Source organism: Geotrypetes seraphini, chromosome 10, assembly GCF_902459505.1.
Source record: "Geotrypetes seraphini chromosome 10, aGeoSer1.1, whole genome shotgun sequence".
Lineage (NCBI taxonomy): Eukaryota > Metazoa > Chordata > Amphibia > Gymnophiona > Dermophiidae > Geotrypetes > Geotrypetes seraphini.
The window spans coordinates 7,608,311-7,634,134 of record NC_047093.1 but is presented as its reverse complement, the minus strand read 5'-3'; the positions used below and the strand labels follow the sequence as shown (position 1 = coordinate 7,634,134).

General features: G+C 43.4%; 1 protein-coding gene across 4 annotated transcripts in view; it reads left to right on the top strand.

Moving 5' to 3' along the window:
- Positions 1–447: 447 nt before the first annotated feature.
- The window catches only part of SLC38A10 (solute carrier family 38 member 10), an 84,637-nt gene continuing 59,260 nt past the window's right edge, over positions 448–25,824 (top strand). The window contains exons 1-10 of one of the 4 annotated variants that reach the window (XM_033962453.1): positions 448–770; positions 2,224–2,341; positions 7,892–7,937; positions 8,963–9,056; positions 9,751–9,894; positions 10,614–10,738; positions 19,411–19,513; positions 19,830–20,012; positions 24,363–24,477; positions 25,396–25,502. In XM_033962453.1, the coding sequence (XP_033818344.1) occupies positions 681–770; positions 2,224–2,341; positions 7,892–7,937; positions 8,963–9,056; positions 9,751–9,894; positions 10,614–10,738; positions 19,411–19,513; positions 19,830–20,012; positions 24,363–24,477; positions 25,396–25,502 (1,125 nt within the window). In that variant the 5' untranslated portion in view covers positions 448–680. Of the gene's footprint in view, positions 771–2,223; positions 2,342–7,891; positions 7,938–8,962; positions 9,057–9,750; positions 9,895–10,613; positions 10,739–14,178; positions 14,304–19,410; positions 19,514–19,829; positions 20,013–24,362; positions 24,478–25,395; positions 25,503–25,824 lie in introns of all 4 variants that reach the window. The other 3 variants (XM_033962452.1, XM_033962454.1, XM_033962456.1) reach the window with 3 other exon arrangements.

Here is a 25,824-nt window from a genome sequence, read left to right as displayed (position 1 = left end):
TGTTCTTTCGGCACTGTATATCTGGAACAGGCAGCCTGAATCAATACGCTGTGCTCCGTCCCTGGCAGTGTTCAAATCCAAGCTAAAGGCCCACTTTTTTGAAACTGCTTTCAACTCTTAACTCCCACTGCTGCTGTCAGATACCTAGACCCACTATAACCTCCCCAACCCTGTAATGTCCGTCTAAATTAGATTGTAAGCTCTTCTGAGCAGGGACTGTCTATTGTATGTTAAAATGTACAGCACTATAGAAATAATAAATAGTAACAGTAATAACCCAGAGCAGTGTGATAAGTGGTGTAAGTTTTCTAGGCTTTAAGCAGAATAGACATTTTGAAAAGAAAAAAACTAATTAGGGCTCCAGCAGGACAGTGGCCAACTCTGCATCCTGGAACATCTGACGTGGCCAGCCCCGCCCCCTGGCTTCGACGCTTTCGACGTCCAAGGAGAAAGAAGCGCGGCTACCGCCCTCCCAGCCGCGGGGGGTCGCTGTGCGCGCAGAGGGGTAGCTCTGGCCGCGTCCCAACTCAGGCGGGGAACCCGGAAGTGAAACCGGCGGCGGACTCGCTATGGCCGAGAGGCGACGGTTCCGCGTCAGCTAGGGCGGCGCGGGCCTGGCTGTCCCCGGGCGGGAAGCAGCGCCACGTGAGCTCCGCCAGCGCCAGGCCCCGGCTCCGAAGATGGCCGCGTCCAACTGGGGGTTGATCACGAACATCGTCAACAGCATCGTGGGGGTGAGCGTGCTGACCATGCCCTTCTGCTTCAAGCAGGTGAGTGGTGCTGCCCGAAGACGAGAGTGGCCTTCGCTGACACCTGGCACGAGTTCCTGGAGGAAAAGTCCCTGCTCTGTTATTGACAAAGACTGGGGGAAGCATCTGCTTGTATGGAATGTTGCTTCTCTGTGGAGCTTCCATATGGAATGTTGTTACTCTTTGGTGTTCTAGAATCTTGTGACTCTCAGGGATTCCGGAATCTTGCTATTCCTTGAGGTTCTGTATGGAATGTTGCTACTCTTTGGGATTCTAGAATCTTGTTACTCTCTGGGGATTCCGGAATCTTGCTATTCTTTGAGATTCTGTATGGAATATTGCTACTCTCTGGGATTCTAGAATCTTGTGACTCTCAGGGATTCCGGAATCTTGCTATTCTTTGAGATTCTGTATGGAATGTTGCTACTCTTTGGTGTTCTAGAATCTTGTTATTCTCTGGGATTCCAGAATCTTGCTACTCTTTGGGGATTCTGTTTAGAATGTGTTCAAGTCTTCGGAGCAGGGACTGTCTATTAAATGTCAAAATGTACTGCGTAAGCCAAAATGTCAAAATATGCCAAGCCTTTCATCGTTATATAGTGTTAAATAATATTATTAGTACTGCTGCGTTTTTCACTAACTGGAGAATTAGACTTGCCCAGAGAGTAAATCACAAGTGTGTTGCTCTTGACTCTGTCAAGATCTAGAGCACAGGTGTCAAAGTCGGTCCTCGAGGGCCGCAATCCAGTCGGGTTTTCAGGATTTCCCCAATGAATATGCATGAGATCTATTTGCATACAATGAAAGCAGTGCATGCAAATAGATCTCATGCATATTCATTGGGGAAATCCTGAAAACCCGACTGGATTGCGGCCCTCGAGGAGGGACTTTGACACCCCTGATCTAGAGAGATGGCAGGTGCCATTCGACACCCAGGAAAGTGGGGTTTAAAAAAAAAAAAAATTAAGTTGAGAGTTGGGTTGGAAGGGAGAGGTGCCATTAGATACCAGGGTGTTTTTATAAACTTGAGGGTTGGGACTTGGGAAGGGATAGGGATCAGTCATTTGGAGGAAGAGGAGGGGGGGGGAGGGTGAGTTGCCGATTATGCTAGACCCAGGGAATTTTTAAAAAGTATATTGGAAAAGGGATTTGAGTGTGGTGGATGTCATTGGAGTATTGGGGTTTGGGGGGAAGAGTGCTTCTTGGGCCACTGCAAAGAGACAATTGCTGCTCACACACTTGACAGACATTTTCCAATGAGTCATGGATTACTGTCACATTTTAATACAGCAGAATCTGCATGGTCATTAAATATGGCTTCCTGTAGTCAGTGGCTCTATCTTGTGGATTTTGGCATCATCCTCTGAATGAGCACATGAGTAGTAGACAAGAGAGTATATGCCTGTTTGAAAAGTGATTGTACACGTATGAACATGAATGCCTGTGTATATATTAGACTTTTCTTCTCTCCTAGTGCGGTATTGTCCTGGGAATCCTCCTGCTTATTTTGTGCTCCTGGATGACACACCAGTCCTGCATGTTCCTGGTAAAATCAGCCAATCTTAGCAAGCGGAGGACATACGCAGGCCTTGGTGAGAAACCTTTTATATTTGGTTTTTGACCTTTCAGAGAAGTGATTATTCACTTGAACCCATGAAAGGCAGGTGTGTTACCTTAGCCACTTTCTGCTTATGTTGACTGAGTTTTCCTTAAATCACGTTTTTACAACTCCCAGAGTTCCCCATCCTTGATTAGTGATTTCCGGTTAGGATCTAACATATGTGCATGAGCAGTGCATAATTTTTAATCAATCCCAAGTGTAAGAATAGCACAGCTGTCCTCCACACTATGGTAACGGGTAGACCCAGCGCTGTGGTAAAGCTGTTGTCTGAAATGCTCATGAATACAGATGTGTAGCAAGAGTATGTGATGATCTGAGAAATTATATTTCTCATTGTACAATTAGAGGATCGAGTGAGTGATGTTTGCCTGGAAATTCAGCACTTTGGAGTGAGAGCAGATGGATGTATGAGATTTCTTATTTCTGAAGTGACAGTTGTTTGCACAAGGCAAAGCTTTACAAAGACCACTACCATTCCTATGCTCGTAGCTCACCTAGTCTGGGTGGGGTACGGTTTGTGCGCTAGTGTGAGGTCCTGCCTCCTGTTCTGTAACATAATCAGTTAAAGAAAAGCATATATAAATATGGGAGGTCTGTAGTTCCTGTCAAAATGTTATAAAAATTTTATGAAAAGGAAGAAAAATAAATTTCATAAAGGATCATGTAGCAGAAATTCATAAAGCTATACCATATCATTAATTAAACCATGTTGTCATATAAACGTGGAAACGAGAAAAAAATGAAAGGACAAATAAAAACAAAACAGAAAAAAAAGGTGATGCATAATGTTAACAGACAAGAAAATCTGTATTATATATACCTTCAGCAAAAAGAAAACTTAAATGTATAGAACTTTGTGAAGTAAAAGTACTTAATACCTGAAAAGCATCCATCGAATCCCACTGACATGATCTACACTGACTGATGCTGTAGCCCAGGGGTAGGGAACTCCGGTCCTTGAGAGCCGTATTCCAGTCAGGTTTTCAGGATTTCCCCAATGAATATGCATGAGATCTATTTGCATGCACTGCTTTCAATGCATATTCATTGGGGAAATCCTGAAAACCCAACTGGATTCCAGCCCTCGAGGACCGGAGTTGCCCACCCCTGGCCTAAATCATCTACCAACATAGTATGCAATGTTCCTCTAAAGCAGGGTTAGGGAACTCCGGTCCTCGAGAGCCGTATTCCAGTCGGGTTTTCAGGATTTCCCCAATGAATATGCATTGAAAGCAGTGCATGCAAATAGATCTCATGCATATTCATTGGGGAAATCCTGAAAACCCGACTGGAATACGGCTCTCGAGGACCGGAGTTCCCTACCCCTGCTCTAGCCTCTTCTCAAATGTCTACGTCAGTAGGTGGTATGAGCGATTCCTAGCCTGTCGTTTCATGGAGTTCTTTTCAAAAAGGCTTTTTGGTTTTAGTATACACACAATTTGTGACCTCTGCTCCAGAAATGGCGCCATATCAAGGTTTAAATAAACACGTAGAAAAGAGAGAGAAATGAGCAAACATCAAAAATGACTGATCATGCATTCTTCTGTTAACGTCTGCCATATTTGTAAACAGTGCACCCTCTTAGCTGATGTACTCGTATGTGAAACCATCCCCTGCTGCAACATACCTAGGGTTCCTTTTACAAAGGTGCGCTAGCGTTTTTAACGCACACGCCGGATTAGTGTGCGCTAGCCGAAAATCTACCGCCTGCTCAAAAGGAGGCAGTAGCGGCTAGCGCGCGCTATTCCACGCGTTAAGGCCCTAGCGCGCCTTGGTAAAAGGAGCGCCTAGTCTGTGATCAAACTTCTCAAAAGGCCGTCTTAGTATTGTTGAGGTGAGAAAAGATCAATTCAGTGTCAAAACGTTGCCTCTCACTTGCCAGTCCTTGTAAAGGTAAATACGGTGGACGGATGACCAAAAATGTCAACTCTGAGATTCATCACAAGTCCATTATTTATACAATAACTTAACTTTTGATATTTCAGTAAAGTCAGTAGTTTCAGCGTTTTAGCTTCTATAAACAGTTCCCTGTATTAGAACTAAAGTTGGGTGCTCATCTTAAACCAGAGATGAAAGTGATGGGGACGACATGATGTCACGTTTCACCAAGGCTTGTCCCCTACAAAACACAGCATCAAACATGTTACTGACCTCAACCAAACTCTTCCTACCTTAAAGCTTCACGCCTGCAATCCTAGAGCAACATCTTCTCAGGATGGCATCGTCGTCTCTCAGATACACTAAAATTAATCACGTCAGGAGGTTTTCCAGTAGCCGAGTACGTGCAAATTTACATCAGAATTGAGACCAAATGGTGTCACTGTATTCAATATATCTATTGTCGTTCTTTTTTGATTAAGCAATCTCTCATAGTGACCAGATTGCATTGCAGTGATAGCCCTTTGGCCGAGAGAGAGTGGAAGATCCAAACCAGTGACTTATTGTATTGTGATTATTTATTACTAGTCTTTAAGCCCATTACATTAACAGGTGCTAGTATATATGTCTGTCTGTCTTTCTTTCTTTCTGTCTCTCTCCCTCCTGCTGTCTTTCTTTCTGTCTGTCTCTCTCCCTGGCTTCCTTTGTCTGTCTGTCTTTCTGTCTCTATCCCTGTCCCTGTGTCTTTCTTCCTTTCTTTTTGTCTCCTTCCCGCTGTCTATCTTTCTTTCTCCCTTCCTCCCGCTGTCTTGTCTCTCTTTCTTTCTATCTGTTTCTCTCCCTGCTCCCTATGCAGCAGCAGCATTTCCCTCCTCCCACTTCCCTGTGCAGCAGCCACAATAGCATTCCCTCCCCCTCCATTTCCCTGTGCAGCATCATTTCCCCCCCATACTTCCCTGTGCAGCAGCAGCAACATTTCCCCCCTTCCTTGTGCAGCATCTGCAGCAGCATTTCCTCCCCCTTCAATTTCCCTGTGCAGCAGCATTTCCCTCCCCCACCCCACTTCCCTGTGCAGCAGCCACAGTAGCAGCATTCTCTCCCCCCACTTCCCTGTGCAGCAGCAGCAGCATTCCCTCCCCCTCCAATTCTCTGTGCAGCAGCATTTTTTCCCTCCCCCTCCATGTACATGTTCAGCAGCAGCTTTTCCCCCTCCCCTTTCCCTTCCCGAGGTCTGGCTGGCTCCCTTAGTCCCTTGCCGAAGTTATTTTTAAGTTTAAAGGTGCCGCAGCGGCTCCTCTCACTATCCCTGCCTGCATCAGAAGCCTTCTCCGACGCAGGTGCGGCTCGTGAGAGGAGCCGCGGCAGTGGCTTTGAACTTAAAAATAAACTTTGGGCGTGGAGTGTAAGGGAGCTGGCCAGACCGCACAACATCATTTTGAGGTCCGCGAGTGTGGGGCAGTTGTAAGCGCACATGCGTACTCCTGCCGGCCACGGACCTACGGATCACACAGGTAGGAGTGTGCATTTGCGCTTAGCGTTTTATTATTATAGATTTGCCTTATACAAAATGAAGTACAAGTAAACAGACATAATAAATATCATTACAAACATGAAACCATACAGAATACAATCTAAAAAAACATAAAAACACAGGACAGTTGACAACAGTCATAGTAACATAGTAAATGATGGCAGATATAGACCCAAATAGTCCATCCAGTCTGCCCAGCCGTACACGTTCAATAAATTAATGATTTAATTTAAATGGTCCTTTTTCTTAGATATTTCTGAGCCAGAAACCCAGAGCTCTGCCCAGTAGAGTCTCTGTCAAAGCTCTCTCCAGCTTGTCTAAACCATCCGAGCCGTTGAGGCCCTCCCCAGCCCATCCTCAACTGAATGGCCATATACGGGACACAGACTGTGCAAGTCTGCCCAGCATTGGCCTTAGTCCATGGTTGTAAAATGAAGCTAAGGTCCTAAGGAAGCATGTAAGGTTACAAACGTTTGGACTAGAGAATGACACGGTGACAAAATTCATCACCGTTCCCGTCCCCGCGGATAACCGCGGGAAACCATCTTCATGTCATTCTTTAAGGAGAGAGGGTAGAATCAGAGTATAATTGGGCACAACCACTGACCCGCAAGCTTTGCTTTGAAGAATGCTGGTGTAGAAGGACCGAGGTTGAAATAGACACTAGACAATGACATGGGATTATTTCCTGCGGTTATCCGCGGGGACGGGAACGGTGATGAATTTTGTCACCGTGTCATTCTCTAGTTTGGACCATGCTAATAAATAGTTAACCCAGAGCTCAACTGCTCCTTGTCCTGCTAAGGGGAAGAAAAACTCCATTGGAATATCTTACCTGCTAGCATTTAAACTTGGGATTCAGTCATGGTCAGTATTCACAGCAATCCTGCCCACAACCCTTCAGCCTTATTTCATCTTAGAAAAGAGATGGCGTTTCAGCAGTCTTTTGAATGTCATCCGATTCCCCTGCGGAAGCCTCTGTTCCATTCCTCCGGACCAACGCAGGAAAACACTCCCGCCTTTATGTGGCCGTTGGCTCCCTGGACCCCCCCTGACAAAGCTGCACCGCCTTCCCCAGGCCTAGTTAGGGTGATCCTCAGTTGCTCCTGTCTATGCCAGTTCCAGGCTTAAAACGGCTGCTGTCTGATTTTGCATCGACTTACCTTTTTGGTCCAGCCCATGCCTCTGCCTCTTCCTTCTCCTCTGTTTTCTTGTTTTTATTTCATGTAGTTCTTTTGACTTTTTAAGTGTGTGTGGTTTTTTAAAAATTCTTTATTCATGTTTTAATCTTACAAGTGTACAAATAATAAAGCATTTAAAATTAAATACATCTCTTGAATTTCTTTCTAGTATAACATCAAATAAATAAATTTATTCCCTTCCCACCCACCCTTTCCTTTAGCATTCAATCAAAAATATACAAATATACAGGGTTTAAGTGTGTGTTTTTATTAGACACTGTTTTGCTTTGCCATTGCTTGAAATCCTAATAAACATATGCTGAAATGATTATATATGAAACTGAAAGAAATCTTTCCCACTCTTAGTATGAAATATAAAAATGTACTTTTTCAATGTTACTTTATTTTTTCAGGGGAAAAAAATGACTTATGAGATTTGTGTGTGTGTGTCATGTGTCACATCAGGTCTTCATACCAGGTCAAGAGGACATGAGGACTCTGCTGAGTGGGGGGGGGGGGGGGGGAGATTCATATAGATGTGGACTGTGAACAGATTCCTAGAATTGTTTCTTTCTTCCTGGTACCTTAGCTTTTGTGTGTGAACTTAGATGCTGCCAGTTGTGCGCAGCTGTTTACATACAGGAAAATAACCCAGGGACAGCAAAGCAATTGCGGCGGATCAAGAGATGATCTTTCATGCCAGGCCAGAATTTTGCTTAATGACTCCTCGGCCCAAGTGCTTGTCAGTCTGACTTGATCAACAAAACTAGGCCTTTAGGAGGCCGACCTGCTTCTGTTTGATGTGGGTCAGTCTCTGCAATCTGCAGTGCTTCCAAGTGTCTGTGGCGGTGAATATTTCTTTCTGGGTTGCATCTGTGAGTATCATTCTAGTCAACTCCTTGTTTTTTGTTTTTTTCCCTTTTCATCTTAGCATTTCTTGCCTATGGGAAAGCAGGGAAAATGTTGGTGGAAACCAGGTAAACTGTTTTTCTTTCATGACCTTTCTAATACGTAATGATTTTCATTTGGGACTGGCCCAAAGTTATCTGTTTTTGCTTTTCATGTGACAGCTAAACACACCCGTCCAAGAATGTTACTACTGGTTTTGTTTTAGTAGCAAATTGCTCATGAAGTTGGCAGGAGAATAAAAGGACTGGTCCAGTGGCAGCCTCCTTTCACACTTAGGGCCTGTTTTACGAAGCCGCGCTAGTGGCTGCGCTGCGGTAACGGCCCCGAAGCCCATAGAGATTTAAAGGGCGGCTTCGTAAAACAGGGGGTGAGTGTAGGAAGCTACAGTGCCACGACTGTAATATAACTGTACTTGTCAGACAGAGGTATTGGAAGAGGGGAACTTTTAGAGAACCTGCAAAAACAGCTTTTTAACCAGTAAGAGTGAGATTCCCTATAGTGAAGGAGCTGAGAGTTCTGTGACTAGAAACTTCTGATGAGGTTGTCTGCAGAGAGAGAGAGCGAGAGCAAACAGGGGAAAAATGGTGTTCTGATCAATCAGTAACCCCATCCATGTACCCGAGTTCCTCCATATACTTGCAGTATATTTGTTTCTTTAAAACACACAGGATGATATTCCGGCTCATGCCAAAATTAGTTCAGAGCAGATTACATAATAACATTCTAGGAATTGCAAAGCCAAGTTAAAGTTAAAAATAATACAAATATAATTTTGACCTCAATATAAACCAGAGAAATGAAATACAAATTCACTTATTTAGATAACACATGTTTCTTAAACAATATAAAGACTGAAAAGCACCATAGTTAGCCATTCCATAATTGAAGTGCTTGATAAGAATAATTATTGCATTTGAGGTTATTTTATGTCTGCTAAAAGGCTGTGCAGATGAATCTGGTGTTGTGGGGAGACATCAGTTGTACAAGAGAACATTCACGTACAATCCAGCTCCGATGCCAGGAACAGGTTGCAGTTAGGCTTTATTGGCAATGGTTGACTCTTCTCACCCCTGAATTGCTTTTCCATTTGCAGTATGATTGGCCTGATGCTTGGAACTTGCATTGCCTTCTACGTTGTCATTGGTGACTTAGGGTCCAACTTCTTCGCCCGCTTGCTTGGATTGCAGGTAAGAAAGCAGGGGCTCAGGGGTCAAGGCCTGAATCTTGTTTGTGAATCCGTGAGGGAGGGAGGCATTTCCAGGGATGCAGTTCCCATATATTTTCTTACTAAGAAACCATCTGGTAAAAAAAAAAAAAAGAGCCCATGTTTAGAGAAATTGTGTCAACTTATTTAAGTGTCTTTAAAATAGTACCGCTATTTCTTTCTCTCGCCATGCGTGAATGCTGATTGAAAAGAGGCAGCAGAATAGTTTCACATAATTCATCTTTGTAGGCAGGGGTGGGCAACTCCGGTCCTCGAGGGCTGGAATCCTGTTGGGTTTTCAGGATTTCCCCAATGAATTGAAAGCGGTGCATGCAAATAGATCTCGTGCATATTCATTGGGGAAATCCTGAAAACCCAACTGGATTCCAGCCCTCGAGGACCGGAGGTGCTCACCCTCGTATGTAGGGTGTAACCAGAGTTGCCGTTGTATGTCCGTTGCTGCTACTACCCAGAGCCTTTGAAACAGAACATCCAAAAGTTGACGACTGTCCTTCATTGCTTCTGTGTATATTTGGTTTCGTAGCGCTGGCTCTGTTCTGTCTACGAGTCATGGTCTCCCTCTGCTCAGGCCTAGGCTGTAAATTACCCTGTGTTGCTGTTAAAGGCAGGGATCTCCTGGAGCTCTTACCGGATTCCTCTCCCTCATCTATTTGCAGGTAACGGGGACGTTCCGCATTGTCCTGCTTGTTGTCGTCTCTCTGTGTATTGTGCTTCCATTAAGCCTTCAGAGGAACATGATGGCCTCCATCCAGTCCTTCAGCGCCATGGCCCTGATCTTTTACACTGTGTTCATGTTTGTGGTGAGCAGAAACAAGCGGATCTTGGGGAAGGGATTAATCCGATAAGCCTTAGTTATATTTGAGAAGCAGCAGTTTCTAGCAAGCTGAGTACACCTAGAGTACTCTTGTTTCTTATACACGTTGCAAAATTCAGTCAGTCACAACACGGAACAGTGTGAGAGGATCAGCTTAGAAGAAGTCAGCCAAGCAAAATGGAGGCAGGGATTTGTGTGAGGCAGAAGTGAAAGTGCCCTTCATGGTTGCATAAACAGCTTTGAAGTCCAATCCCATGTTTTTTGTTGAGGTGCCATTAGAAACGATCATTTAGAGACTAAAACGACGGAGCTGTAAGGCTGCCAGTAGCATGGCCCCTCTTTGTAACTGTTGCTTAAATACTTCCCAAACGAGCACAGATTTTTTTTTTTTTTAAATAATTTATATTTCGCATATCCTACAATTCTATGCAGATTAGAAATTATTCAGGTACTCAAGCATTTTTTCCTAACTGTCCCGGTGGGCTCCCACTCAATCTAATGTATCTGGGGCAATGGGGATTAAGTGACTTTCCCAGGGTCAGAAGGAACCCAGTGCGGGATTCGAACCCACAACCTCAGGGTGCCGAGGCTGTCGCTCTAACCACTCATTTTGTTCCTTGATTTATGCTGTATGTTCCATGTCTGTTACGAGGGTCAGAGCCAGTAACCCTGTGCATGGTGTTTCCACTTGTCCCCTGACTTTAGATAGCCCTCTCGTCTGTGCATTTTCACATTTTAAATGGCGTTTGGTTGAATCAAGTCCATCTATGGCGCCCCTCAGGGCTGATAAAGAGCCTGGCCATATTTGGCAGCAGCTTCTCCTGCCATCCGTAAGTAAAACGCTGCAGGTGAAGGGCACCTCTGAATCGCACAGATTGCTTAAGAAGTGCCAAACGGCAATACACGCAGGGAATCGTGTGACATAAGCAGCTTATATCGCAATACTGAGACAGAGAATGGCGTTTCTGCACCTGCTGCTGCTTTCTTCAATTTGCTCCATCGTGTTGCCCATTTGGATGAAGCTGACTTAATAACCGAAAATGTTTTTTTTTAAAAAATAGATCAACTTCAGCTAGGATTAGCAGTGACCACAGGCTACTTGTTGGTCACTGTGAAATGGTTTGGCGCTCTTGTCTCCATTTCTCAGTCACCAAACTGTTATCACAGTTATTAGATTCGCAGAAGACTGAAGCTGATGCCCACTGGTGTTGCAATAAGCAGACAGGGCCAGATTCTGTAAACATCGCCTAAATCGGCATCACGCTTGGGTACCGTTTAAAGAATCATGGCTAAAGGTGTCTACCAGAAAATTTGGACTAAACTAAACTAAACCTTAGGTTTCTATACCGCACCATCTCCATGGTCGTGGCGCTCGGCACGGTTTACAGGGGTTGTAATAAGAAAGGAACTCCAGGGAAAGGGTTAGATGTAGATCGGAGGGGAGAAGAATGTTGGAGAGCAAGGATGTCAGAGAGGGGAGAAGTTAGATTTTAGAGAAAAGCCAGGTTTTCAGGTGTTTGCGGAAGGGTTGGAGAGCACTCAGGTTCCGAAGGGGAGAGGTGAGGTTATTCCAGAGCTCGGTGAATCTGAAGAGGAGGGAAGTCCCCAGTTTTCCTGGGTGGGAAATGCCTTTTAGTGAGGGGAAGGATAGTTTCGATTTTTGAGACGGTCTGGGGGTACTAAGATTCGAGGAGTTCCAGGAAAGAGGAATTAATGGGGGAAGGATGCCATGGAGGATCTTGAAGGTTAGGTTGATGCATTTGAAATGGATTCTGGAAGTTATTGGAAGCCAGTGAAGCTTGGAAAGGAGTGGTGTGACGTGGTCGAATTTACTTTTAGAAAAGATAAGCTTGGCCGCGGCATTTTGGATCCGCTGGAGTCTGTGGAGGTTTTTCTTCATTAGGCATAAGAAGATGGAATTGCAATAGTCCAGCCTGGAGAGGATGATGGATTGGACGAGCACTGCAAAATGATTTTGATGGAAACAGGATCTTACTGACCTCAGCATGTGAAGGCTGAAATAGCATTTTTTTACCAGGGAGTTGAGGTGGTCGTTGTAGGACAGTGTAGAATCAATGATGACGCCCAGGACCTTACTGGAGAATTCAAGCTGCAGAGAGGAGCCGGAAGGCAGTGGGATTGAGGGGGGTAATTGAGCTAATTTTGGGTCGAGCCAAAGTAGTTTTGTCTTGGATTCGTTCAATTTAATTTGGACAGAGTGGGCCCAAGATTGGAGGCTTGAGATACAGGAGGATATGTTCGATGGGAGATCAGTGAGGTTCGAGTCGGTCTCGAGAAGGACAAGGATGTCATCAGCATAGGTGTAAATTGTTTCAAGGGGGGATAGGTGGATGAGTTTTAGGGAGGACATATAAATATTGAAGAGGATAGGAGAAAGAGGTGAGCCTTGAGGGACTCCACAGATTGGTGTCCAAGGGGAGGAAGAGGTACCATTCATGTTGACAATGTAGGAGCGGGAACGAAGGAATTTTGAGAATCATTCAAGGACAGTGGAGGTGATGCCAATTTTGGAGAGTTGGTAAAGTAGAATGTCGTGATGAACGACGTCGAAAGCGGCAGAGAGGTCAAATTGCAAGAGGACAGCGAACTTGTTGTGGGAGTGAAGTTGTTGGACCTTGGAGATTAGGGAGGTCAGTAGGGATTCGGTGCTGTAATTGGGACGAAAGCCGTGTTGGTAGGGTAAGAGGATGGAGAATTTCTCTAGGTAGGATGAGAGTTGAGTCGATATGATGGATTCGAGCATCTTGGTTAGGAGAGGGATATTCGCTATTGGGCGATAGCTAGATGGAGTGGAAAGGTCAAGGTCGGGTTTTTTCAATAGAGGGGTTAGGGCGATATGGCCCATTTCTGGGGAGAAAAGGCCCGAATGTAGAGCGGAGTTTAGTAATGGAAGAGATGGCTTGAGTGGGTATTTCCTCGTAGAGGTAGGAGGGGAAAGGGTCTAAAGAACAGTTGCAGGATTTAATTTTGAGACAGAGTTTGAGGATGGTGGAATCGGATACTTGGTCGAAGGCAGAGTCTGTCGGCTGGGATAGCGCTGGAGGCCGATAGAGTAGGGTTGGGGTCAGTGAGCACCAGGGAGTTGTAGGAGACTGCAGGAGGGAAGGAGCAACGTAGGGTAGTGACCTTATCATTGAAGAAATTTGCCAGGACATCGGCATTGTAGAGAAGGCAACCTTAGGTACTCAATTTCTTTGTTATGTCCCCCTTTTAAAAAACCGCAGAAGCGATTTTTAGCACAGGCTGGCGCGCTCAATGCTCTGCTCTGCTCCAGACACTCATAGAATTCCTATGAGCATCAGCGTGCCAGTCTGCGCTAAAAAAACGCTTCTGCGGTTTTTGTGAAAGGGGTGGTATATCTATTTGGACTCGACACGTACGTGTTTCGTCCCTATGGCCTGCTTCAGGAGTCTACAGAATAAAATGCAGAAAATTTAAACAAAACGTCAACAATATTTAAAACAACACCAGCGCTTATGATAAACATCAATATTTAAAATGAATATATAAAACCATGTGAAATAAAGCGATGCTTGAATATGTCTATTAAAATGGTGCAATTGAAAACTACAAACATGAGATGAGGAGATCTGTATTGCTCGAAAAATAGCATTGCAGAGGCAATTAAAAGTCCTGTTGGGCATGATCTTGAATGAATGATGTACATTTGATGCAGGCCATAGGGCCGAAACATGTTGATAAAATAAAGGAACTGAGCACCTAAGGTTGCCTTCACTCTCTTTTTTTGCCTCTCTACATTGAGAAGGTAGCAGCTCCTGTTTCTTCGTGGGCATCTGCAATATAGGCCAGGATTTTCCTAGCCTACGTTGCAGACGCCTGAGTTCTTTAGTGAATTGCACCTGCTCTACCGCTAACTACGCCCACTTAAGCGTAAGGCTCCCTTAGGCATCCTGCTGTAGATGCGATTCTTAACGCCTACTTTTTAAATCTGTTTTAAACAATGTGGTCAATTACCACACCGATTAAAGCCAATTAAAACTGTGGTGGGCCACCTACGACGACCCCATTTCTAAAATTTAGCCCCAAATGTCTTCTTGTCACTTAGCTGTCTGTACTGGACCTGCTGGCTGCTGCTGGTAAATTCAGGGCTTGCATTTTGAGCCAGTTAAAATGACCCAGACTGTGTTCGTCGTTCTCTGTCACAGCCTTGCTTGCGGAGTACTGTGGGGATCGGTGGACTGCCTTTTTTGTACCATTTTAAATCTCTCTGCTTTCTCTTTGCATTCAGATAGTGCTGTCCTCCTTCAAACATGGCCTCTTCCACGGGCAGTGGCTGAAGTGGGTCAGTTACACACGTTGGGAGGGCATTTTTCGCTGCATCCCTATCTTTGGCATGTCTTTCACCTGTCAGTCGTAAGTAACGAGCGAAGCAGGTTTCTCCTGTGATTTAATGGAATTCTCACATTTGGGGGTTTTATTTTATGTAAATATTTACTGTTACTGCTTGGGTCTTATAAAAGATAAGTGGTATATAAAGCTGGAAATACGTTGCTGAGGCAGAGGGAAATGTAATGGATGAGGTGACACAGAACATACAGTGCTGCCAGCTGGACTGCAGGGTATCCTGAGATTTTATCCAGCTCAGGTTGCGATGCAGTCCTGCTTTTTCTTCTCCTTGCAGGATGGTAGGGATTTATCCTGGGACAGTTCCATGAGGCCTTTTTATTATTGCTGGGTTCTCTCTTTTGATGATAGAGCCCAGCACACAAAGCTGGTTTTTAAAAAAGGTTTGGACAAGTTCCTGGAGGGAAAATTCCATAGTCTACAATTGAGACATACCTGGGGGAAGCCACTGTTTGCCCTGGATTGGTATCATGGACTGCTGCTACTATTTGGGGTTTTGCCAGGTATTTGTGACTTGGATTGGCCTCCGTGAAGACAAGATACTGGGCTAGATGGACCATTGGTCTGACCGTAAGACTATTCTTATGTCTATTGTATGTTAAAATGGACAGCGTGCGTACGCCTTTCATCGCTTTAGAAATAATAAATAGTAGTGTGTTTTGTTTACTGTCTTGTACTAACTGGGCTAAGGGGGTAAAAAGATTTGTTGGTTTTAAATTCTACAGTCGTATCACTAATGTGGACATCAAGGTTTCAAGGTTTTCAAGGTTTATTAAATATTTGATGAATCGCTATATCTTTATACAAAGCGATGTACATAATAATAAAATACAATTGAGTTAAAATACATACAGTATATATAAACAATAGAAATCCAACATGACCAACAACAATTGGGAGGGAAGGGGGGTTAAAGTTACATCTATTATGTTGAGAAATACATTTAAGGGAAAAAACATTGGGGAATGAGGGGATTTTAAAAGCAAAATTAATAAAATAAAATAAATTTTAGATATTAAAAGCCTGTTTAAAAAGAAATGTTTTCAGGGATTTCTTGAAAGATAAAATGTCTTTTTCAATTTTTATGTATTGGGGCAATGAATTCCACTATTGGGGACCAACTACAGAGAACATATCTAATCTTCGAGTGCCTATTATTTTTAAAGAGGGAACAACTAATAGGTTTTGGGAAAATGATCTAAGTGTGTGTGTGGAACTATAGGGAATTAACATTTTAGAAATGCATTGGGGTTGATTGAATATCAAATTTTTAAATATAAGTAACAAGACCTTAAATTCTATGCGCTGGCAAATAGGGAGCCAATGTGATTCGATGAAAAGAGGAGTTACATGATCAAATTTTTTGGCATCATGGATTAATTTAATAGCAGTATTTTGAACAATTTGCAGTTGTCGTTTTTCTTTTTGAGTAATATTAAGTAACAAAGAGTTACAATAGTCTAATTTTGCTATTACAAGAGAATGAATTAAGATATTGCGGGATTTGGATTCAAGGAATTTGGATATAGATCTAATCAAACGTAATTTATAGAAACAGACTTTAACTATGTTGTTGATATGATCTTTAAATTCTAATTTTTCATCAATTATAACTCCTAAGATTTTTAATTTAGGGACAATTTCAATTGGCGTATTATTAAGTAGAAAAGGCGAATTTAATATGATATCTCTTTTCCAATTAAAAATCATAGCTTTTGTTTTATTTATATTTAATGCTAATTTATTGTTATTAAGCCAATTTTGAATGAGATCGAGTTTTTAATTTAAAGATTTAATGTCTTCTTGATTTTCGGGATTGATAGGGTGTATTAATTGAATGTCGTCTGCGTATGAAAAAGCAGTAAAGCCAACAGACTGGCATAGATTTAATAATGGTGCAAGATAGATATTAAATAAAAGGGGTGACAAAATAGAGCCTTGAGGTATTCCAAAGGTCGTTGTGTAAGCATCAGAATATTCTTTATTAAATTTAACGCAAGAAGTTCGATTAGTAAGATATGATGTAAACCAGTTAAGAACTTGATCGCAGATTCCAATTGATTCTAATCGACTAAGAAGTAGATCATGGTCTATTGTGTCAAATGCTGCAGAGATATCAGATATCAGCTACTTTTCCACTCATAAATGCAGACATTGGCCTTGCTCATTTCTCCCTCCTTTGAGGAGCTTTTGATATAGATGGAATGTTTTACTAAAGCTCAGGGTACGTCACGACTTGCATGGTTTGGAGTTAGAAGAAATTCTCACATGACCCCTCTCCTCAAGTCGCTTCATTGGCTCCCTGTCCATTTCCGAATACAGTTTAAACTCCTCGTGCTGACTTACAAGTGCATTCACTCTGAAGCCCCCCAGTATCTCTCTTCACTTACCTCCCCCTATGCTTTCCCCCCCACTTGATCTCCGCTCATCAGGCAAGCCCCTCTTATCTGTGCCCTTCTCTACCATTGCCAACAATACTATGTTAAAACCAAATGGTGAACTTCAACCCTTATTTAAAATGGAAGGAAAAGATGAACAATTAAGCATCTTTATTGAGTGTGGGAGGGATGGGAGTTTGGGGAAGATTTACGTCCTCTGAGGTGGGAGAGGGTACGACGGAACTGTTGCTTAGGACTGGTTGGTTGTTTCGTGGATATTCAATGCACTTTAGGGTAATATGAGCCTATGATGATATTCATACTTCAGCAGAAAGCCTTGATAAAATGGGTGTTTGAGGTTCAATTCTCTTGAAAATAATGTGATACGGTTTGTATAAAGGTGGTGACATTAGCCGCAATATATATTTTAATGAAAAAACCTAGCCTGCATCTCGTACTCGTGTCTGCAGGTCTTTCCTTGTTTGTAGAGGTTAAGTCTACTTGATTTCTTGACTCGGAGTTGGGTTTGTTGGAAATAAATACCTATCAGATTCCCAAAGAGTAGCAAGATTCCAGGTAACTTAATCTTAGTGACAATAATAATACCATATTTATTTTTTTATAATTTATTTAATTTATATTCCACATATCCTACAATCCTATGCGGATTACCGTATTTCCCTATATATAGGCCTCAATCCAAACAGTGGGTGCGGCTTCCTTATATGGGGTGGCCTATCTAACGACATCGTAGATAAGCCGCCTCATTAGTAGACCCCCCCCTGTACCTTTTAAAATAATGCAGCTCCCTCGCTGGCCTCCTGCAATGTCGCGGCCGCGGTGCAGGGCAGGAGTGATCTTTTCAGCGGCCAGCCGCCACCGCGCTGCTTCCTCAATGCCTGCGTCAAAGATCGCTCCTGCCCTGCACCGCAGCTGTGTCACTGCAGGAGGCAGCCAGCGGAGGTACGATATTTACTGGGGGTGGGTGGGGAAGGATGTATAAGCCGCCCCCGTGTGGTTTTAAAACTCTTAGATAAGCCTCAGCTTGTAACATGGGGCAGCTTAGCTAATTGTTTTAAAACAGGTATAGGCATATTTTGCAGCCTGCACATTGGGGCGGCCTATATGCAGGGAAATATGGTAGAAATTATTCCGGTACTCAAGCATTTTTCCCTATCTGTCTTGGCCGGCTCACACTCTTATCTAATGTACCTGGGGCACTGGGGGATTAAGTGACTTGCCCAGGGTCACAAGGAGCAGTGCAGGATTTGAACCCACACCTACAGGGTGTTGGGGTTGTAGCTCTAACTGCACCACACACTCCCCAACTTTAAAAACATTTTCACTAGGAATTTGTCCAAACTTTTTTGTTTTTAAACCCAGCTACATTAACTAACTGTTTTTACTACAACTATACGTTGAATGAAACACGATTTCTGCTGCTTTTAAATGTGCTGCTATGTAACTTCCTGGAGCGTCCCCTCATCAGTTCTTTTTGAAAAAAAAAATAAAGAATTGATTCATTTTTACTCATTCTACTCCAGTTATGATTTTACATGTAGACCTCAATTAATTATTTCTCACCTCAGCCGAAGAGTCCTAAACTCTTAAGCCTTTTGTCTTATGAGTAGTTTTATCCCCTAAATCATTTATCTCTCTGAGATGTGGTGACCAGAATCGTACACAATATTTAAGGTGTGGTCGCACCAAGGCATGATCCAGAGCCATTATGATATTCTCTGTTCCTTCCCTAATAATTCCTGGATAAAGTACTGGGATGGCTATTAGTTCCACTTTAGAAGTAACAAAAAGAAATAAAAGAGAGGAGAATAAGGCAATGCCATTTTTATTGGGCTGATTTCATACATTTCTTGACAAGCTCTCGGGTCAGTTACGAGTACGAGATGACAATATCGAAACATATCCTGAGGTCCTAAAATCATTCCCAACATTGGCTGTGACTATATGGATTTTTGTCCCTTATGATAGGAATACTTCATTTCCATGCCAGCTGGTTTGGTCCAGAGGTGCCTCATGAAGAATTTGCACCTTGGCTTGGAGTAAGGTCCGTAAAGCATGGCCTTAATGTCCAAAGCTTACAGGCCTTTGAACCTGTCTCATAGCTCACGAGGTGAAATACGGCAGATCATCCTTTTCTGTTGATTGAACTTTTTCTTTTGGATGTGCAGCGCAGTCAAACATTCTTCTGCATCTTCTCCATTACATGAATTGTCGGAGCAGGGAGCAGCACTCTTCAGAGCCCTAATCTCAAGTGTGTTGAGAGGAAGAGAGTGCAACACTTTTATGAAATATTTGGTTTTAGAGACAGATATAAATTGATTGTTGTTGGATGTTAATATCGTACAGGGTTAACAAGCCAAAGATTTTGGTTTGCTGGATTCCATTGGGGAGTTTAAAACATCTTCCTTGACCCTCTTCCCTTCCCCTCCCCCCTTTACTCTCTCTCACTTGTCTTCTCTTCTTTCCCTTCTGTTTCTCTCGTCCCCAGTCTTTCAGATCTCCCAAGGCTGGGGTAATGTTCTTAACGCCTGAACCCCCAGGAATGTCTTTGGGTTGCTGATCTTAATCAATGTAATATTAAGAAAATGGTACTTCATTTGGAAATTACTCCAGAACATTTTGCAACTTGCTGCTTGATTTTCTCTCTCACTGGCCTGATTTTCTCTGTATGTATGTTTTCCACTCTTATAAACGACCATTTGCCTGTTTTTCTACAGCCAAGTCTTACCTACTTATGACAGCCTAGATGAGCCCTCTGTTAATACAATGAGTTCCATTTTTGCATTATCTCTGCGTGTGGTTATCACCTTCTATATTGCGGTAAGAAGTTTTACAAATCTCTTGCTTTTTCCCCCCACAGAATTGTTACACTCCCTGAATGTGTGCAAGAGAATCGTTCTCTTTCAAGTTCTGTCGGGTTTCTAAGTCTTCATATTGTCCTCTTGAAGTTTTGTATCCAGGGTATAACTTCTTAGTATACTTGATGTTGCCTTTCTCATGGGAACAAAACCACCCATCAAGCAGTATTGAAACATTTTCTTCTTGTAAATGTAGAAGAGAAATTTTTAAGTAGTTTGTGTTTTGAAGGTGAGCTGACACTATCGACATTGCTTCTTCTGTTTTCCATACGAGGCAGGTGGGATTCTTTGGCTATGTGAGTTTTACAGATGCCATTGCTGGAAATGTCTTGATGAACTTCCCTTCCAACTTGGTGACAGAAATGATTCGTGTTGGCTTCATGATGTCGGTGGCAGTCGGCTTTCCCATGATGATTCTGCCTTGCAGACAGGCCTTGAACACCCTCCTCTTTGAGCAGCAGGTGAGGACGTGTCAAGGATGAATGCGTCATCCTGACCTTTTCTAAGAATTCTTCAAGCTATTTTGGGGTTTTTCAAAAATCTTGCTCATCACCACTTCTAGAATTTAAGGGCCTTTCTGTAGTACAAGCAAAGCAGTTAACATTTATTATAAACAGGTAGTTTGTCTGTCTTTAGTGGGCTCACAATCGAAGTATTAAGGGCTAAGTGACTTGTCCAGGGTCACAAGGAGCTGCAGTGGGAATCGAATCTAGTTCGATAAAGCAAATAGGTAAGCAAAAAATTGAATAAAGTGTTGAAGGAAACTGGAGGTAAAAGCCTCAAAATCCTGTCAGGGAACAAACCCTCCTCACAACTAGGAAGGGCAATAACTTCATTGGCTAAAAAAACCCCCAGAAACAGTTCTTAAAGATTCTTGCAAATACTTAAAGAATGGTAAAAACACTAGATGTTATGGCACTTTGCGTGATCTTTGCGTGGCCTTTTTGAGAATATAAGAATAGCCTTACTGGGTCAGACCAATGGTATGTCTAGTCCAGTATCCCATCTTCACGGAGACCAATCAAAGTCACTAGTACCTGACCAAAATCTCAAAGAATAGCAGGATTCCGGAATCCCAGAGAGTAGCAACATTCCATGCTACTGATCCAGAGTAAGCAGTGGCTTCCCCCATATCTTTCTCAATAACAGACTATGGACTTTTCCTCCAGGAACTTGTCCAAACCTTTCTTAAAACCAGTTACTCTATCCGCTCTTACCACAACCTCTGGCAACGTGTTCCAGAGCTTAACTATTCTCTGAGTGAAAAAGAGTATTTCCCTGTAACTTCATCAAGTGTCCCCTAGTCTTTGTAATTTTTCATGGAATGAAAAATTGATCCACTTGTACTCGTTCTATTCCACTCAGGATTTTGTAGACTTCAATCATTTCTCCCCTCAGCCGTCTCCTTTCCAAACTGAAAGAGCCCTAATCTTTTAAGTCTTTTCTCATACGAGAGGAGTTCCATCCCCTTTATCATCTTGGTTGCTCTTCTTTGAACCTTTTCTAGCGCAACTATATCTTTCATGAGATAAGGAGAGCAGAATTGAACGCAATACTCCAGGTGAGGTCGCACCATGGAGGGATACAGGTGCATTATAACATTCTTAGTCTTGTTAACCATCCCTTTTATAATAATTCCTAGCATCCTTTTTGCTTTTTTTGGCCGCCGCCGCACATTGGGTAGAAGGTTTCATTGTATCAACTGAGCTTCGGAGAACCATTCCAAAGGCAGAGTTCATCAGAAAAGAAATTCTTATAGAAAGGCTGCCAAACAGAAAAAGAGCCGTCCCTAATATGGACAAAGTTGTGCTTGAGTTCTATCAGGTGCCACTAGAAGTTCTTTAGAGGCAGATTTCAAAGATCCTTGTTGGAACATTTGGAGAAAGATTATTTCCAAAGGTATACTGGATCTAGTCCCTTCAGGGCCTTAAAATTTGGGATACTGATTTTAAATACAAAATCTTGATATACATAGGAAGCCAATGCAATTTTTTCTTAGCTGGTGAAATACACGGTCGAGTCACATTACTATGACCACCACCTTCCGCTGACATCTGGGATGCAGAGCCAATGAATGAATGCACGTGATATGTGCAGATTTCATGGGGTATATAAGGTAGGATGTCAGCAAGTTGCCAATATAGCAACCATGGCTGTCATGGGGAAAATGTGATTTATCAGACATTGAAAAAGGCATGATCATCGGCTCCTGGGCAAAGAGCGGCAGCATTTTGGAAACGGCGGAGTTTATGAACTGTTCATGAGCTGCTATGGTTAAAGTGAATAGACGAATGGAATCTTTTCAACGACCAAATTGGTAACTGTGGGATAGCACAAACCATCGATGCGAGAGGTGATCGTCTGCTTTCAACTAATACCAATGTGTATTTTCTTGTCTTTTTGCAGAGGCGTCCCATCCTCCTTTTGCTGCTGATAGGGATGAAGGGGATGAGGAGGAGGAGGAAGAGGCCGGCCCATCGTGCGCCACCCCTCCTCCTCAAAACACTGATATGCAACCTGCACCAGCGCCCCCCCCTTCATTCCCACGATGACAACAGGGCAGCAGAGGAGGGGGAAGAGTTGGAGGGGGAAGAAGAGGTGGGTGAGGTCGGAGCCCTGGGGGAGGAGGATTTCCATCAGGGTGATGAGCTGGAGGGCCCCCTGATGAGCACGCCAGTCTATTGGTGGAGGTTGGGGACCACATCCACCATAGACAGGGTTTGCTCATTAGGGAGGTGGCTGAGATAAAAGAATCCATACGGGATTCCAGATGTGTGTCCAAAATGACTGTGCAGCAAATCCTGTTGCAAATGGGGCTTTGGAGCAGAGGGCTGGTGACAGCACCCATGCTCATGAGGGTTCATCACAAAAAACGGCTGCAATTTGCACAGGAGTACCGACATTGGACTTGCACCAGCTGGCAGAAGGTTGCCTTCTCCGATGAGTCAAGTTTGGAGTTCCATTGAATGGATGGGCGTTGGCGTGTCAGGTGTGAAACCACTGAGACCAAACAACAAAATGACCATTGTTGGACGTACACAAGCTGACGGTGGAAGCGTTATGGTTTTGGGAATGCTGTTTTGGTATGGGCTGGGTCCCTCCATACCTCTGGAAGGCACTCTCAACTGATGTAGGTATCTCTCAATCCTTACCTAGGAAGTACACCTGTTCATCTTAACGGTCTTCCCAATGGCTGATGGGATCTTTCAACAGGACAGTGCGACATGTCATACCACCAGAACTGTTTGTGACCGGTTCTAGAGCATGACCAAGGCTTTCAGCTACTTTCCTGGCCTCTGAATTCCCCAGACCTTAACCCAATTGAGCACATTTGGGACTACTTTGATCGACTTGTTTCACGACTGGATCCATCACCATGCAGCTGTCACTGCATAACTCCAGATACCTCTAGCAACCGTCCAGCGTCTTATTGAGTCATTCCCACATCGTCTGGCTGCTGACCGTTCCGACAGAGGTGGTTAATCTGGATATTAGCAGGTGGTCATAATAATGTGACTCAACTGTTCATGGTCACAACACCTAAGCTCTGTGAGTAGGTTACTTACAGTGTTTTGCTACATTCGTAGACTTCTTAGAAGTTTTTTTTTCAGTAGGCCCACCAGGACTGAGTTGGACTAATCTAGACGTCTGCCCTGTCTTGGTCAGATCCAGTTTAGAACAATAAAAATGCGTCTGTCAAGTAAATTATAATGGAATCAAGACCTGGGAACCCATAACCAGATTATTATCCAGCAGCACCTCTAAATCCCTAACTCTCATATGGACAGGCAGAATTCTTCCATCCAAATATACCACAGCAAGGTTAGATAGTTACATTTCACCAACCAAATCAACTCCAGTTGCTGAACATTTAACCTAAGAATATTTTGCAGAAGCCATTGTACTATCTTAGGCAGGCAAACTTCTCCCTGTTTCAACATCATTTAAAGACTGCAGTGGGAACCAGACTTGCGCATCATCTGCAAAAAAAGATAATATCTTATTCCAGTGGTACATAATAAATCATAGGGACCTCATAAAAGAAGACAATCTAGACCTCTGTGGAAATGCACATGCATCCCTCTGTCGGCTGTAGAAAAGTGTTCAGGCTTTTTGCCTGTCCTTAGATCAGCAGGACAGATCTTAGGTTTTATAAATGGGCGAGAGATTAAAATTATAAGTACATGGAGCAAAGACTGAAGCCTGGGAAGGGATGGCTAGTTTATCCTTTGATCTGCAGATAGAATTGTTCGGATCAAGGACTGAAACTGGTTAGTATGAGTTTTGCACAGGAGGTTGTGATAGCTTGCTCCTCTTATTCCTATTTGTCTAGGAGGCAGGTAATATAAAGCTGAAATGTCTTTGGCTTTATTCACTGTAAGAATTCTGATTGGCCCAGTTTGTGTTGTTTGACCTTATCAACTCACAGTACAAAAGTAGTAATTAACACTTTATTTCCTCAATGTATTTTGCCTGCTTCCCCCAAAGTTCAACAGCATCTTTTCCCTTCACCATCTTTCTTAGCTACCTCCTTCCTAGGTGCCCAGCAAATCATTACCGAAGATTGGGCACTGATCAATATCTATTTCCTATGTAATGCTTCAGTGAAAAAAAAAGAGGTCTCGACTGAGTAAGGAGTAGTAGCGGTTATTTTAGGTTCATGTTGCAACGTAGACACAGTTGGCAAATCTGAATGCTACCTGCAGCGTGAGCGCTCCCCTGTGCTTCTTGTAGCGTTAAGACTTACTGCTTGACTTGGTGCTAGAGGTCAGGTGCCGGATGGCAACTTAATTATTCTTGTTGTTCTACAGCAACAGAAAGATGGAACCTTCACAGCTGGAGGGTACATGCCACCTCTGCGGTTTAAAGCGCTCACCTTAGCAGTTGTGTTTGGGACCATGTCTGGAGGAATCCTCATCCCAAATGGTAAGGGAAAGATAAGCCTTAATGATACTTACTTTCTTTCTAGAACCCTTTTTCTGTTTCAGGCGTCGGCTCACAAAAATGAGCAAAATGTTTTAGAACTCGTCACTCACATGAGGAAAAGTGTGCCAGTTCTCTGTCGAGGCTGAGAGAAAAATAGTCAGTTCTCAGCATGGGTTCCTGTTTTGAGGGGATTCTGTGCTACTGATGTAACATGCATGGTAGAGGGTGGGAAACATTTTGCTGCTCAGTTTCAGCTGAAACAGAAACTCTCTACTCCTAACAGAAAACCTGTCCCATCACTGGGAAATCCCTGGTGGTCTAGTGGCCTCTTTGAGGAAGGAGCATCTCAAGTTGCACCTACCTCCACTGACTATGTTGTAAAAATGGCAACCACAACTTGTGGCTGCCATTTTGGAGATGGGCAGGTGCGATCCCCCGTTGCTGTTGCTCACGCTGTTTCCAATCCTGAAATGGCAGCTGCAACCTGAAGCGAGGGGGGGAGGGGCACGTTTTGAATTTCTAGGTATGTTTGGTCGAAATCCGAACCCGATTTTGGGTCATTTTTGGTACTGAAACCAAAATATGGTCAGGAAGGGAGAAGAACAGCCAGTGTTTTGTCAGAAATTTGTCAGTGGGGACTGATCAGAACATAAGGGCAAAAGAGAGAGTGGTAAAATGTCCTGCATTCCTCTCAGAGGTCTGTCACATTTCCGTGATGAAGACTGGGAGACAAGAAAGGGAAAGGGCTCCAATGTTCCTGGGCCAGTGGAGGATGAAGTGGCATTTGAACCCACAAAGCTGAAACATTCAGTTCTCCCGAGAGTGGCTCCCGCCTCCAGGTTGCTGCTTTCTTCCTTAAAGGAGTTTCTCACTCAATGAATCTGACTTGTCTTGTACTTTTTCCTCCCCTCTTGCTAGTGGAAACTGTTTTAGGTCTAACAGGTGCGACAATGGGAAGCCTCATCTGCTTTATCTGCCCGGCTTTAATTTACAAGAAAATCCACAAGAATGCCCTTTCAGCACAGGTCAGTGCCGATGCTAATTGACTTTCTCCAGCTTGAATAGAAAGCCTGGGAACTTTGTTAATTTAGTGGTGCTGGAGGAGGAGGAGAGACACAGAAAGCCCAAGGGGCCCCTTCTTGGTTAGTTGAGCAGTGCAGGTTGGTTGCAAATAGCACGGTCTGAATGGAGCCCGGTGATGTCAGCAGAAGGTTTTGTTATTTTGTCTGTACATTGAGCACAATGAATTGCTTTACGCCTTGCTTTGAATTAGAATATTAGGATGTTTTTATCTGCCTGAGTTTGTGGTTAGCAGGACGTGCTGGAAATCCTTTTTCTTTTATTTAA